Source organism: Amblyraja radiata, chromosome 5 (assembly GCF_010909765.2).
Source record: "Amblyraja radiata isolate CabotCenter1 chromosome 5, sAmbRad1.1.pri, whole genome shotgun sequence".
Taxonomy (NCBI): domain Eukaryota; kingdom Metazoa; phylum Chordata; class Chondrichthyes; order Rajiformes; family Rajidae; genus Amblyraja; species Amblyraja radiata.
This window is the reverse complement of record NC_045960.1, coordinates 36368791-36385743: the sequence shown is the minus strand read 5'-3', so window position 1 is coordinate 36385743 and position 16953 is coordinate 36368791. Positions and strand designations below refer to the sequence as shown.

General features: G+C 42.7%; 1 protein-coding gene across 18 annotated transcripts in view; it reads left to right on the top strand.

Moving 5' to 3' along the window:
* The window catches only part of snap91 (synaptosome associated protein 91), a 153710-nt gene that overhangs the window by 29318 nt on the left and 107439 nt on the right, over nt 1-16953 (top strand). For all 18 annotated transcript variants that reach the window (XM_033021011.1, XM_033021012.1, XM_033021009.1 and 15 more), the window contains exons 2-3: nt 7310-7452; nt 15810-15885. In XM_033021011.1, the coding sequence (XP_032876902.1) occupies nt 7310-7452; nt 15810-15885 (219 nt within the window). The remainder of the gene's footprint in view (nt 1-7309; nt 7453-15809; nt 15886-16953) is intronic.

Sequence of the window (16953 nt, the reverse complement as noted above, 5' to 3'; positions counted from 1 at the left end):
ATTATTGTCTTAATCTTTAGACCAAGTGTTAATTACTCATCCAATAGCAAAGCCAGTGATGTGGGCAAGTCAATTTTGGGCCTTGTTGTTCATGATATTTAACCTTATGTAATTTGGGCAGAACTTGTTGTCTACATAGAAAAGAAACTTCATTCGGTGCTTGAATTAGTAAATATCGGATGACATATGAGGAGAATTTGCACTTTCGGTCCATCAAGACTATGCTGCTATTCAATCATGGCTGATTCTTTTTCCCTTTTAACCCAATGCTCCTGCCCTCCCCATACCCATTGATGCCCTTACTAATCAAGAACCTATCAAATCCGTTTAAAACTACCCAATGACTTGGCCTTCATAGCCATCTGTGGTAATAAATTCCACAAATTCACCACCCTCTGGCTAAAGAAATTCTTCCTCATCCCCTTTCTAAAGGCACGTCCTTTTATTCTGAGGCTGTACCCTCTGGTTCTAGACTTTCCCACTGGAAACATCCTGTCCGCATCTACTCTCCTATCATTCATTATTTGGCAGATTTCAATGAGAACCCATCCCCTTCATCCCTCTAAACTCCAGCTAGCACAGACCCAGAGCTAACAAACGCTCCTCATACATTCAGCCGATCATCCCGAGGATTATTCTCGTAAACCACCTCTGGACTACCTCAGATATGAGGCCCAAAACTGCTCGCAATATTACGAATGTGGTCTAACCAGCGCCATAAAAAGCCTCAGCATTGATTGCATCCTCGCTTTTATAATCTGGTCCTTTGGAAATGAATGCTAACATTGCACTTGCCTTCCATACTACTGACTCAACCTGCAAATTAATCTTTTGGAAATTCTGCATGAGCACTCCCAAGTCCATTTGCACCTCTGATTTCTGAATCCTGTCCCCATTTAGAAAATAGTCTATGCTCTTATTCCTTCTACTAAAGTGCATGATTGCACACTTTGCTACTTTGTATTCCATTTGCCCACTCTCCCAACCTGTCCAAGATCTACTGCAGACTCCTTCTTCCACAACACTACCTGGTCCTCCACCTATTTTCATATAATTAGCAAACCTGGCCACAAAGCCATCAATTCCATTATCCAGATCATTAACATATAACATGAAAAATATCAGATCACCTATCCTTATGAACACCACTTGTCACTAACAGCCAACCAGAAAAGACCCCCTTTATTCCCATTCTTTGCCTTCTGCCAGTCAGCCTATCCTCTATCTATGGGCTCCTATCGTGTTTAGCATCCTCTGATGCGGCACCTTATGAAAAGTCTTCTGAAAATCTAAGTAAACAAGCACCACAACCTCTTTAATCTATGCTGCTTGTCATTTCCTTAAAGAATTCGAACAGATTTGTTGGGCAAGATCTTCCCTTAAGAAAACCATGCTATTTTATCATGTGCTTCTAAGTACCCCGAAGCCTGCGGCGCCACACACACACACACACACACATACACACACACACACACACACACACACACACACACACACACACACACACACACACACACACACACACACATACACACACACACACACACACACACACACACACACACACAGAGCGATGAACAGGAATGTTTAAGAAAGAACTGCAGATGCTGGAAAAATCGAAGTAGACAAAAATGCTGGGGAAACTCAGTGGGTGAGGCAGCATCTATGGAGCAAAGGAATAGGTGACGTTTCAGCTCGAGACTGAAGAAGGGTCTCGACCCGAAACGTCACCTATTCACTTGCTCCATAGATGCTGCGTCACCCACTGAGTTTCTCCAGCAATTTTGTCTAACTGCGATGAACAGTAAGGTTGGCGCTGTAATTAAGACGGCTAAAGCACAGTGTACGGTAAGTCCTTTAAAAAAGGGGTGTAAGAGGGGGGAGAAGGAGTGGAGACAACTTTTAAGAAGCCAGAGATACATGGCTGTGAAGGTCGGCAGACATTTAACGTTACTGGTCAGTTATCCTTGGTTCTGAAAACTACTGCTGACTTTTTTTTTTCCCCATTGAGCTAATGAAATTCACCGGTCAGCACCAGCTACAACCTACGAGAACCTCTGAGAATCTTCGACCTCCTGGCAACCCATTAGGACCTCCTGGCGACCCACCTACGGCACGAGAATTATTGCTACTCTCCATGGCGGCTTCATTCAAGTCACCGCTAGTTTTTCAACGTCGAAAAATTTGCGATCACCATAATGAGGCCGCGACTAGTTCTCAGAATGCGGGAACTCCTCGCAACCATGAAGGTGACTCCCTGGCAACCACCCGCGAACATGTGGCGACTGCAGAGTCTCCTGTAGTCACCTAAAAAGTCGCCTAAGTGGGTCAGGCCCATAAGGGTCATCCTATCTTCAACTTATGGTCTTATACGCCTCCATAAGATCACTCTGCCTCCTGCACTCTAAGGAATAAAGTCCTTGCCTACCCAACCTCTCTCAATAGCTTTGGCCCTTTCCCATAACAGGATGACTAAAACAGAACACAATACTCAAAATGTGACCTCAACAACATCTTGTACAACTATAACATAGCATCCCAACTTCTACACTCAATATCCTGACTGATGAAGCTGCCTTGAACACCATATCTACCTGTGATGCCACTTTCAAGGAACTATGTTCCTGAACTTCTAGAGCCCTCTGCATCCCAAGGTCCACACATTAACTGTGAAGATTCTGTCCTGGTTTGACTTTCCAAAATGCAACACCTCTCACTTATCTGTATTAAACTCCATTAACCATTCCTCAGCACACTGCCCAACTGATCAAGATCTTGGTGTAATTTTTGATAATTAATTCACTTGAAGTGAATTGAGGTGCAACTACAAAATTTTAAGAGGACTAAAATATGAAAATGGGGAAGTAATGCTGAGATAGACACAAAATGCTGGAGTAACTCAGCGGGACAGGCAGCATCTCTGGAGAGAAGGAATGGGTGATGTTTCGGGTCGAGACCCTTCTTCAGACTGATGTCAGGGAAGAGGGAGGTACATAGATAAGGAAGTGTTAGGTGTGAAACCAGGACAAAGAGGATGGCCATCAAGGAAAATGCTGAGGCTTTATCATACGGCATTTGAAATATTGTGAGCAGTTTTGCGCCCAATATCTGAGGAAGGATGTTGCTGGTATTCTAGGGGGTCCAGAGGAGGTTTACAAAACCCAGGAATGATTGGGTTACCAGATGAGCATATGATGGCACGGGGTCTGTACTCACTAGAGTTTAGGAGGATGATGGGGCATCTCATTGAAACTTACCAAATAGTGAAAGGCCTGGATAGAGTGAATGTGGATAGGATGTTTCCACTAGTGGGAGTCCAGGACCAGAGGCCATAGCCTCAGATTAAAAGGCTGTACCTTTAGAAAGGAGTTGAGGAATTTCTTTAGTCAGAGGGTGGTGAATCTGTGGAATTTGTTGCCACAGATGGCTGTGGAGGCCAATTCAATGGATATTTTTAAGGTGCATATTGACAGATTCTTGATTAGTAATGATGTCAGGGGTTATGGGGATAAGGCAGGAGAATGGTGTTGAGCGGGAATAATAGATCAGCCATGATTGAAAGGCAAAGTAGACTTAATGGACCGAATGGGCTAATTCTGCTCCTATAACTTGTGAACATGAAAATACCCAGCAAATCTTGAGCCTCTCAAACAAATTAATAGTTTTTAATGCACACTTTTAGCCACAATAATTTACCAAACTCGCTGACCCTTAAAGGAAATCTGAATTGTAGATCCCTTACAAATATTTCATATACAGGTGCACAACCTTTTATCCGAAAGCCTTGGGACCAGACACTTTTCGTAATTCGGAATTTTTCGGCTTTCGGAATGGAAGATTTTTAGCGTAGATTTTAACGGCTGGCTCAGTGGTAGAGTGCTCGGCACATATCCGCAAGGTCGCGAGTTTGCGCCTCGATCCCGGCAGTTACTCGATCGCGAGTTTGAGTCTTCAATGTAGTTTTTTCTTGCAGAATAGGAGAGAATAGGGAGGGTTAGGCTCAGATCATTCTCTGCGAGATGATCTTAGTGCGGGAGACAAGTGTAGGAGAGGTGTACTGACTGTGTGGGCAGAACTTTGGAAGTGATTGCCCACCATTCTCAAAAGCCGCTGTGTCTCCCTGTCCCTCCGACTCCAGAGGAATCCGCTCCCCGATGGGCCGCTATGGCGACAAGTGGCAGTTCGCCCACAGCCCGAGCTGCGCCACCCCAAGAACAAGACGTACCTTGCACACCATTAGCTTCTGCCCCTACGGGGAGCGTGTTCCTCTGGAGTTGGAGCGGGGCTGGGCTGGAGTTGCTGATCTGGGATCTCCGTGCTTGCAGTGGGCCTGGGGGTCGGTGTCCCGATGAGGGGGCGCAGCTCGGGCTGTGGGCGAACTGTCACTTGTCGCCGTAGTGGCCCATCGGGGAGCGGCTTCTGGTGGTCCTGACGTCTCTCAGCTCCTGTCCAGGGGGGTGACCGGAGACGTCAGGACCAACAGGAACCCGCTCCCCGATGGGCCGCTACAGCGACAAGTGGCAGTTCGCCCACAGCCCGAGCTGCGCCCCCTCATCCGCAACCCGGGTTCCTCTGGAGTTGGAGCGGGGCTGGGCTAGAGTTGCTGCTGGCTGTGAGTCTCTGGGATCTCCGTGCTTGCAGTCGGTGTCCCGTTGGTCCTGACGTCTCCGGCCACCCCGCTGGACAGGAGCTGAGACTGGGAACTGTACCGCCCTTGCCCCCTCCCTCTGCAACTGCAAACAATCCCACTCTCCTGCTCACCTGCAGTTCCCAGTCTCAGCTCCTGTACAGGGGGGTGACCGGAGACGTCACAGCCCGAGCTGCGCCCCCTCATCCGCAACCCCAAGAACAAGACGTACCTTGCACACCATCAGCTTCTGTCCCTACGGGGAGCGTGTTCCTCTGGAGTTGGAACGGGGCTGGGCTGCTGCTGGCTGTGGGTCTCTGGGATCTCCGTGCTTGCAGTGGGCCTGGGGGTCGGTGTCCCGTTGGTCCTGACGTCTCTGGTGACTGGCTCTGACCTGCTGGCATCGCCGACGTGAAGACAGTGCAAAGCCCCCGCGCCGGTGCAATGGGCGGGGAGCTGGAGAGGGGAGGGAAGGGGTCACACACATGGCCGGGAAGCAGAGGGGTGTAGGTGGGGTGAAATTGAAGGGAGCGACAATCTGCTGCTGCCTGCCCGCTGAGTTAAAAAGTTCCCACGGTAGACTCACGATACACAGTGTATCGTGAGTCTACCGTGGGAACTTTTTAACTCAGCGGGCAGGCAGCAGCAGATTGTCAATTATTAACCCTCCCGCGCAATATACCCTCACCTTCTCTTTTATGAATGGGGATTTAGTTCCCCTTTCTTCGAGGACCGACCGGAGGTTCCGCTGTCACCTCTGCGGGCCGCCCTCGGTGAACGTCTTCAAGGACCTTTCTTCAAGGACCGAAAAAATGTCCGCTATTCGGAGCTTTTCGTTATTTGGAATTTCGGATAAAAGGTTGTGCACCTGTATCAGCAACACTGCATCAGCATTCGTTTGGAGAGGTAGGACATGCATCTTGCACAACTGGATACCATTGTTCTCCTTGAAAATTGTTTTTTGCCAAAAAACTGGAAGCACTCATCGCAGTTCGTTGTTTGTCCAGAAATTTATTTTGAAGTCTGAATATTATTGCTTTGCCATTGACCTTGGCATTATCCCAACATGTGGGAGGATTAAAGCTAATTTGGCTGAGGAATGGGGCACAATAGGAGTGTAGTGAGCAGCAAGAAACAGCAAAACCAAACCAGTTCAATGGACAGCATACTTAGACTTGATAAGGCAGGAATACGAGTCTGGATTTCATCTATTTTAACGCAAGGAGTCTGACAAATTAAATTGGTGTACCGAGGGCATTGATTAGCATGGAGGAATAACTGCTGTTATCTTAGAAACATGGTTGAAAGATGGGTAGAGCCAGCAACTTGCAATTACTGGGTAGAGATTCTTCAGGCATCATTGATTATAGGTGGTGGGAGGGGGTGGTAGAATGTAAAAGGAGATGGCACTTTAATATTAATCAAGTTAATTACTGAGGTAAAGAGTGAAGATATCTTTAAATGTTCTTCAAATAGGCCATATGAGTGAAACTTGGAAATAGAGGAAATCATTTTGCTGTGGGTGTACTACCAGCGTCCTTGTAATCAACTTCCGATAGAGGATCAAATCACAGAAGTGTGAAAGTAATAAATGATAGTAGCAACGATTTCAACTTCCCCAATATTAAAGTGGTGTCACCTCTAAAAGAGAAAGGGTTGAATTTTAAAGGGAATCCAGGAAAACATTTAAAGCCTGTGCATGGACGGTCCAAATAAAGGAGGTCTGCACTGGGCCTTCGTGAATGTAGCCAGGAATAATGGGAGAATTGGTGAGAGAATATTTTACAGCTGGTGCTCATAACCTGAGATTTTAAGGTAGTTTTGGAGAAGGAAAGAGTAGGACACATTGGAATTCAAGTGGCAATGTGGCAGGTTTGAGGTGTGGACTTGAATGAATACTTATAATCTGCACTTACTATGTAGAACATCGGTTAATTTGATGGGGCAGTTGATTCTAAAATAATTTACCATTCAAATGGGTTGTTAGATGTCATTTGGGGACTCCACAACAATCCTTCCAGGTGAGACAGAGGTCCACATGCAATTCCTCGAACCTCGTCTGCATCCGGTGTTCCCAATGTGGCCCCGTACATTGGCGATACCATGTATAGACACAACAACAGTTTCGCCAAACACTTGCGTTCAGTCTGCCAATGTCCACTGGTTCTCCCGGTTGCTAATCATTTTATCTCCTCTTGCCATTCCCAAACTAACCTTTCACTATCCATGCTCTCCAGAAATGCTGACTGATCTGCTGAGTTATTCCAACATTGTCATGTTTTGTTAGATATTGGCAGGCTTAAAGGTGGATAAATTACCTGGGCATGATGAGATGTAGCCTAGGCTTGCTTCTGTGTATTTGTCAATGTCCACAGCTGCAGACCACGACAATCCTTACCCACAATGAATTGAGGGAATCTCCAACTTACTGTTTTCCCACAGCCTCTATATATGTTAACTGCAGTTTGGGGTGGGTATGGGAGAGGGTGAAAACTATTTAATATATCTTTCGAAATGAGGTGTCTTCAGGCTTATTGTCTTGAATTCAAATTCTTCAGTTGCGCTCCTGTATTTTTTCTCACACTAAATTATTTGCTACTTTTAAGTTGCAAATTCTAACTGAAGAACATATTTCTTATGGCCTGAATTGTCTGAATTGAATTTGATGTTTTTGCTTTTCAGATCTTATACAAGCTACGAATGAGACCAATGTTAACATTCCTCAGATGGCTGATACTCTTTTCGAGCGAGCAACGAACAGTAGCTGGGTAGTTGTGTTTAAGGCTTTGGTTACCACGCATCATTTGATGGTCCATGGCAATGAGGTAATTTAATGCCACTGAGAACAGAGATATGTCAGTATTGTTTGTGCATGGAGCAATTCTGAGATTGGAATTTATGTTCTATAATTTTCCATTGAAAATGAATATACCAAAACTCCACGTTAATGTTGGTTAAATTTTACGTGCATAAATTAAATTCTGAAGTCGAGCCATGCTTGATAGATGATTAGTACGGGCTTGAATGTAGAGATTGCATTTGATTTTGTGATCATGTAGCACTTTTGCATGGTGGAAATTTGACAATGGCACTGATTGAATGAGCTGGCTATTACACTAGATTTACAAGTTTGTGCTCCGAAGAATGAGATATTAATACTAATAACTTCCCAACTCTCAGGATTTGTAATTGATTAATTTGTGGTGTTGATCCTACAACTATAATGCCTGAGCCCATCTTGTTTTCTGTCAGTACAATCAATATTGCTTAGTCAAGTGAGTAAATCTGGATTTAGAAGAGTGTGATATACTAGCTTTGAAACTGAAAATGTAAGTCCTGTTTTTGTACCTAAAATGTCTCATGATTTTATTTGCCTCATTTCCATCTTAAAAACTTAACACCTCCAACTTAACAAACTTGTGTATTTGAATCAAAGGAGTGGAATGTATGTTATTGTTGTCTATAGATTTTGGAGTAATGCATATCATCCTGGTTTTATCAACAAAAAAAATTGTCTTTGATTGTAGATGTATGTGTGTGTATCATGTAGGAGAAAAGCTGTTAGTGGAGGTGCAGTGTTGAGGAAGTATATCATTTAAAGTACTTTCTGTAACCTGATTTGCTTTAAATAAACAATTTTGGAATTACAGGAAGAGCAAGCTTATTCAAGAATAAAATGAATGAAAATTTCAATCATAGAGGGTAAAAAAACAAACTGTTGGAGGATCTCAATGGGTTAAGCAGCATTTGTGGAATTGATGGGATGGTTGATATTGTGGGTCAAGGTTCATTGAGCGAAGATAGTCTGTGTAAAGAGGGAGGTGTGAAATGGGCTGGTGGTTCATGTACAGAATCAGGTGAGCAGGGGGATAATGTGCCAGAGAGAGGTCGAGTGTTTTATTGTCATATGTCCCAGATAGGACAATGAACTTCTTACTTGCTGCAGCACAACAGAATATGTAAACAGAGTACATAACGGAGGTAGAAAAAAGTTCAGTGTGTATACACGTGCACACATACTCAATAAATAACAAATGTAGTGCAATAATAATAATAATAATAGTCTGTTGCAGTTCAGAGCTTATTTGTTGTCGTGTTTAATAGCCTGATGGCTGTAAGGAAGAAACTGTTCCTGAACCTGGACGTTACAGTTTTCAGGCTCCTGCACCTTCTTCCTGATGGCAATTGTGAAATGAGTGTGTGGCCAGGATGGTGTGGGTCTTTGATGATGTTGGCTGCCTTTTTGAGGCGGCGACTTCGATAGATCCCTTCGATGGCAAGGCAGAGGCTGTAAGATTCCTTCGAATGGCAAGGTCAAGGCAGAGGCTGTAATGGGTGATTGGTGTTAATGGGAGAGACGAGGAGCAGGTGGAACAAGATGGGAAGGAGATCTAATAAATGAATTGTGAGTGAATGGATCTGAGCTCATGGGTAGAAAAATGGGGGCTAAATGGTCAGGGGTATGGGAAAGGGAACAAATACTGGAGGCCCCGAAGTTATCTGAAATTGAATAGATGAATATTCATACCATTGGGTTGTCGACATATGGATTATAGTCCATGGCAGAATGAGGTGTAGTTCTTGTCTGTGTTGGGGCTCCCCCTGAACACCAGTAGGAGTGGGGATGGGAGTTAAATGGCATGCATCTTGGAGCTCGGATGACCATTGTGATTAGAGCTCAGGTCAGGTGTTCTGCAAGCTGGACGCCTGCACTGCGTTTGGTCACACCAAAGTGTGAGAGCACCGATTAACTTCTTTGCATCCAGAATTTTTAAGTTAACATCAGAGCCTCCAATATATAGCCAGGTTCACTTGCCTACAGGCAAATAATTATTTAAAGTTGATTACACCCACTTGATACTAGTTTGAAAATTTAAAAATTGACATTGAGAAGATGCAAGTATATTTGACCATAATACATACACTCATAAAACGGTGTAAATTATATTTTTTCTTCAAGTTGCATTGTCAGACACATGAAGATCAATACTGTATTCTTTATTGGTAATATGGATTGATTGAGTTTCAACACTTGGGTATCTTGTTCTCGGGATCTTTTGTATTTGATACTTTTTCCTAATTAAACTTTATATATTCTGTACAATAGAATTGTAAAGTTGTGAACTAAATTGAACTGTGTAGTCCTCACTGAATAGCCCTGTCTCTGGGTCTTCTGATGGATGGAAGGACACTCTATTTGTGTTCCGAGCACTGATCTGATGCACTTGTACTGATGTCCTGGGACTGAGGTTGATCTCCTATAACAATAGGGTCATAAGGATTATAAGGCATGGAAACTGGTCCAACTCGCCCATGCTGACCAAATTGCCTACTTGAACCAGTCTCAGTTTCCTGCATGCAGACCATATCTCTTTAAACATTTTCTATCCTTGTACTTATCTAAACATCTTTTAAACACAAAGGTAGACACAAAATGCTGGAGTAACTCAGCAGGACAGGCAACATCTCTGGAGAGAAGGAATGGGTGACGTTTCGGGTCGATACCCTTATTCAGACTGATATCAGGGAAGTGGGCGGGACAGAGATAGAATGTAGTTGGAGACAATCGAGAGCACATTAACCTACGGCATCACTTCCTGGTTCGGGAGCTGCAAGACGTACGAACGGCACCAACTAGACAGGATTGTGAAGACCGCCAGCAGGATTATTGGTGCTCCACTCCCTTTCCTGCTAGACATATACAGGAAGAGATGTATCAGCAGAGCCATCTCCATCATCAAAGACCCCTACCACCCATCGCATCACATATTCTCCATCCTGCCATCTGGGAAGAGGTATAGGAGCATTAGCTGCAAAACCAGCAGGATGCTCCTCAGCTTCTTCCCGCAGGCTATAAGACTGATAAACGGACTTTGCCCCCTGCCAAAGTATCGCGCACCAACCACCAACCTGGACACACTGCAACAGAGCCACTGTCGTGCCGCTGCCGATCGGAACGCCTGTTGATGTTTAGTAGAGAGTAGAGCGTTTAATTTGTTCATGATGATATATGTATTTTTATTTCTATTTATTTTTTACTGCACACTGAATGGACACTGGTTGAGCAATGTTTTTTTGTTTTCTCTGGGTATGTGAGTACTCAGGAAAATGACAATAAAGATATACTTGATACTTGATACTTGAATAAGACTGGTGGGAGGGGGAGAGGTTGGAGAGTGAGGAAAAACAAGGGCTACTTGAAGTCATAAGTCAATGTTCATACCCAAGCAAAATATGAGGTGCTGTTCTTCCAATTTGCGCTCAGCATCGCTCTGACAATGGAGGAGGCCCAGGACGGAAAATACAGTGTGGGAATGGTAGGGGGAGTTAAATTGCTGAGCTACCAGGAGATCAGGTAGGTTAAGGCAGACTGTGCAGAGGTGTTCAGCGAAACGATAGCCAAGCTAATCTACCTAATCTACCTGACCTCCCGGTAGCTCAGCACTTTAACTACCCCTCCCATTCCCACACTGACCTTTCTGTCCTGGGCCTCCTCCATTGTCAGAGTGAGGCCCAGCGCAAATCGGAGCAGCGTAGAAACATGGAAAATAAGTGCAGAAGGAGGCCATTTAGCCCTTCGAGCCTGCACCGCCATTCATTGTGACCATGGCTGATCATCCACAATCAGAAACCCATACCTGCCTTCTCCCCATATCCCTTGATTTCTGCTAGCCCCTTAGAGCTCTATCTAATTCTCCATCCAGTGAATTGGCCTCTACTGCATTCTGTGGCAAATAATTCCACAAATTCACAACTCTGGGTGAAAAAGTTTTTTCGCATCTCAGTTTTAAATGGCCTCCCCTTTATTCTTAGACTATGGCCCCTGGTTCTGGACTCTCCCATCATTGGGAACATTTTTTCTGCATCTAGCTTGTCCAGTTCTTTTATAATTTATACGTTTCTATAAGAACCCCCTCATCCTTCTAAATTCCAGTGAATACAATAGACAATAGGTGCAGGAGTAGGCCATTTGGCCCTTTGAGCCAGCACCACCATTCAATGTGATCATGGCTGATCATACACAATCAGTACCCCGTTCCTGCCTTCTCCCCATATCCCTGGAATCCGCTATCTTTAAGAGCTCTATCTAACTCTCTCTTGAAAGCATCGAGTGAACCGGCCTCCACCGCTGAGGCAGAGGATTCCACAGACTCACAACTATCTGTGTGAAAAAATATTTCCTCATCTTCGTTCTAAATGGTTTACCCCTCATTCTTAAACTGTGGTCCTTGGTTCTGGACTCCCCCAACATTGGGAACATGTTTCCTGCCTGTAGCTTGTCCAAACCCTTAATAATCTTATATGTTTCAATAAGATCCTCTCATCCTTCTAAATTCCAGAGTAGCCCAGTCTTTCCAATCTTTCCTCATATGACAGTCCCGCCATCCCGGGGATTAACCTTGTGAACCTACTCTGCACAGCCTCAATAGCATGGATTTCCTTCCTCAAATTAGGAGACCAAAACTGCACACTATACTCCGGAAGTGGTCTCACCAGGGCCCTGTACAATTACAGAAGGACCTCTTTACTCCTATACTCAAATCCTCTCGTTATGGATTTGGATTCAGGAAGACATTGTTGACTGTTTTAAGTCTAATTGTTTGTTTATTGTTAACGATATTTAACTAATGTTCAGGGATATAACCACCATTTTCTATTATTTTGCCTTTTGAATGTTGTTAGCTAAATATAATACATTTCAAGTGAGAAATAATACAAAGTGATTTTGATTCTTGTTAAGTGTTGAAAATATATGTGCCACTTGACGTTCAAAAATATTTAAACTATTGTAAAACACAATCAGACATACAAAGTACATAGTCAGATATATTTTGTTTTGATTAGAAGGCTTTTATTTTTTTAATATTTCATTGTCTTGAGTGTATTTTTCCTTTGCACTGTTTTTAACAGAAATGGTGAGCAAAATAAAGCTCGTGCCACTGAATGATGTTATGTAGTTTATAGAATGATATAGCATGGAAACAAGTCCTTAGGGCCCAACTGATCCATGCTGTCTGAGCTGGTTTCATTTTCTTGCATTTGTCCCCTACCTCTGATATCATTTTTCTATGTACCTGTCCAAATATATTTTAAACATTGTAATCTCTGGGAATAATCCTTAAAATGCAGGATCTTTTTCATTCCAAAGAGGAAGAAATGTTCTAGGGGGGAAAAGAGGTGACTGTGGTTGACAAGGAAAGTCAAGAACAGTATAAAACTAAAAGAAAAGGTGTATAATATAGCAAAGATTAGAGTGAAGCCTGAGGATTGGGAAGATTTTAAAGAACAACAGATGGTAACTAAAAAGACAATATGGGGAGAAAAGATGAAATACGAAGGTAAGCTAGTCAATAATATAAAAGAGGATAACAAGAGGTTCTTAAGTTATATAAAGGGCAAGAGTGGACGTTGGACTGCTGGAGAATGATGCAGGAGAAGTGATAATGGGGAATAAAGAAATGGCAGAGGAGTTGAATATCCTTTTTGCGTCAGTCTTCACAGTGGAGGACAACAGCAACGTGCCTGAAATTCAAGAGAGTCAGGGGTGGAAGTTAGTGGAGTGGCTATAACTAGGGAGAAGGTGCGTGCGAAGCTGGAAGGGCTGAAGAATGGATGTCACCTGGGCCGGATGGACTGCAACCATAGTTCATCTAGATCCTCGTGAAATCTTGGATAATAGCCTACATTGGCAATTTTGGTGTTGCTTAGATGTGAAAAGTGAATAGATCATTGAGAGGGAAATGGCAAGAGGGATTTTTATACTAGCTATGCTGGGGTAGGTAGATCCTAAAATATGAAATAGAGTTGAAACAGAAGGGACGATGATGGGACATAGCAGTTTTGAATATTGTGAATGTTGCAGAATAACAAGTTACTGTTAAAGAATGCTATACTTGATTTATATGCATGAAAGAAGTTAAATTAACTAAAATGCTGGAATAAAAAATATCATCTCATGGAGCCAATGTGGGGAGAGAAATAGAACAAGCATTTCAAATGACCTTTTATCTGAAATAGGAACGTACGGCGAATAATTAAGTTTGAAGATGATGGGAAGGGGCAAAGATGAAGCAGCTGTGGAGAGAAACAGTTAGTGATACAATCTTTAGTCTGGAAATTGTAGCCATCTACTGGTGGACTATTGTTTCTTCTAGCATTATTCAGACGCAGATTTTGGCCAGCGACTTGGATATCAGCTCATTGGTGCAGCACAAAACTGGGTATCTCCCAATGTAAGCATCCAGCTCTGCTGACAGAATGATTTTGTTAGATAATGAGGTCTTGCTATCACTCTCACCCTGTCAAAGCCATTGCTGATAGTGAATGTTTATGGGTGTCTTGCCAGATATATTTCTCAACCTGAGAAATGAGAATTCTGTAAGTTGTTTCTGCACTAGTGAATGTTAGGTATTATCAATCAGAAGATCCAAGCAGACCTAGGATGTAGATCTGTCCCTCTTTTTGAGTGATGATTGTTCAGATGAGCAATCGTTGACTGAAACATCAGCTGTTTCTTCTTCCACAAATGCTTTTTGAGTGCTTCCATAAAATGCACTTGTTGTGTTGCCTGATTTCCATTAACTATCATCTGTACATTACAAGAAACCTCTACAGCTGTCCTTATTAAGGTTTTCCGTAATGCAGAATAGTGTCATTTGCCCATGTGTTCAGAACCATGGGTTGAGGAAAAAAAAGGATTTACTATTTTTTCTTCTCCAATTCTGACTGAATTTTATTTAGTATCTCATCTTAGGCAGTAGTTTGAACTCCATAAGGGCAAATTTTTGTAACCTGAACAACTGAACTTTAAAAAAAAAATCATGAAATGAAGCTATGATTGAAGATAAAACCCAGAGGGTGTTGAATATAATGAATGAGCTAACAGAGGAGGTGGTTGATGCAAGTATTATAAAAGCATGTAAATGGCACTTGAACAGATGCATCGATAGGAGAGGTTTCAAGGCATATGGGCCAAATGCTGGCAAATGGGATTAGTTTCGATGGGGCATCTTGGCTGGCATCGTGAGTTGTCGAGCATCCTGTTTCCGTGCTGTATGACTCTGATTCCGAAAGATAACACCTTTCAAATCTTAATCAAATGTCTGTCAGTATTACGGTCAAAGAGGTGCTGAAGGTAGACAAATCTGGCCTGGATCAGATATATCCGAGAACGCTGTGGAAATCTAAAGGGAATTGCAGGAGCCCTGGCTGAAATTTATGTGTTGTCATTAAGTACAGGCTAAGTGCCGGAAGACTGGAGGGTGGCAAATGTTGTGCCTCTATTCAAGAAGGACTGCAGGGAAAGGGCTGGGCCAGTGAGCTTAACATCTAGTTCAGAGTATTCGGAGGGATAGGATATTCATGCGTTTATAGAGTCATTGAGTTACACAGTGTGGAAACAGGCCCTTCGGCCCAACTTGCCCAAACCGGCCAACAAGGAGGAACCGGCCAGCAGGGGAAGCTGCTGACAGAAAGTGTAAGCTATAAGAAATACTTCTTGCAGAAGAATGCAAGGATTTTTTCCAGAATCTTAGTCTGTTTGTTCTGCCATTCCACAACTGAACCCTAAGAAAGCCTTTTCCAGCTTGCTGATATAGCTGCTTTCCTCTTGGTAATCTTTCCCATTCTCTTGGCCTTGAGGGAAAGAAAAGAGCATTTTCATAATTATGAGCTAATTACTAATTCTTTAAAACACTTAATGGGTTTGAAACGATTTAAGAACTTTAAACTGATTCCTGGGTCATAGCCAAGAATGCAGCTCTGCTACTTATAGTAACATGCTTTCCAACATTGACTGAGAAAATATGTTTGATTCTTAAAGTGCATTATGGAAAAAAGCAATGAAAAGGTTTGTATACAATTGGACCAACAAAAAATTGTACGAAAAATGTTGGCCAAGGCTAATGATTTTTTTTAAAAACTTCAGATCAAGGTGAAGTATATCAACTGTAGGAAGGCGCATTCAATGAAAAATCTGAAGGTACAAAAAGTTGGGAAAGATCAAAATACTAAGCACAATGGATTCAATGTGTGCAGTCGCTTGGAAATGTTTGATATAGTAAATCACTGACAAAGTGAATTTAATAAATTAATTTGAAGAAATTAAAAATGTAAGTTGCACCAAACATCTGATATCGGACATCTACAGCAAATATAATATATACACTTTTATGTTTTGCAGAGATTTATTCAGTATCTGGCCTCTAGAAATACTTTGTTCAACCTCAGCAATTTTTTGGACAAAAGTGGAACACATGGTAAGATATCATATTTGACCAGGGGTTGTTGCCTTGACTTCAATATTTAGAATACATTTCAATTATCCAGAAGTAAATTATTTTTCTCTCAATGTTGATATTTTGGATGTATAATTATTTTTATGGGCACAAATTTGAATTTTTGTTCAGCTGAATTTAGTGATATGATATTTGGGGAAAAAAGGATTCTTGAAGACTTTTTTTTCATTTCTATCGATGGATACAGTGAACAGAATGTTGTACTCTTATACTAAATTAATTATAAGCAATATCAGGTGTTTGGCTCATCAGTTTATTTCCTCTCACATGGTCATTATAGCACAGATTAAGCACTCAAAACATTGGAAAGGTACTACTAATGCTTTCTGTAAAAGGAATCAAGGAATCCTGATGTACTAGCGGCCAGAGGATCTGGGGTGATGGAGGAACTGAAGGAAATTCACATTAGACAGGAAATGGTGTTGGGTAGACTGATGGGACTGAAGGCTGATAAATCCCCAGGGCCTGATGGTCTGCATCCCAGGGTCCGTAAGGAAGTGGCTCTAGTAATCGTGGACGCATTAGTGATCATTTTACGATGTTCTATAGATTCAGGATCAGTTCCTGGGGATTGGAAAGTAGAAAATGTTATCCCACTTTTTAGGAAAGGTGGGAGAGAGAAAAAGGGGAATTATAGACCAGTTAGCTTGACATCGGTGGTGGGGAAGATGCTGGAGTCAATCATAAACGATGAAATAGCAGCGCATTTGGATAGCAGTAACAGGATCGGTCCGAGTCAGCATGGATTTATGAAGGGGAATTTTTTGAGGATGTAACTGGGAAAATGGACAAGGGAGAGCCAGTGGATGTAGTGTACCTGGACTTTCAGAAAGCATTTGATAATGTCCCACATAGGAGATTAGTGGGCAAAATTAGGGCACATGGTATTGGGAGTAGAATGCTGACATGGATAGAAAATTGGTTGGCAGACAGGAAACAAAGAGTAGGGATTAACGGGTCCCTTTCAGAATGGCAGGCAGTGTCGAGTGGGGTACCTCAAGGCTCGGTGCTGGGACCGCAGCTATTTAC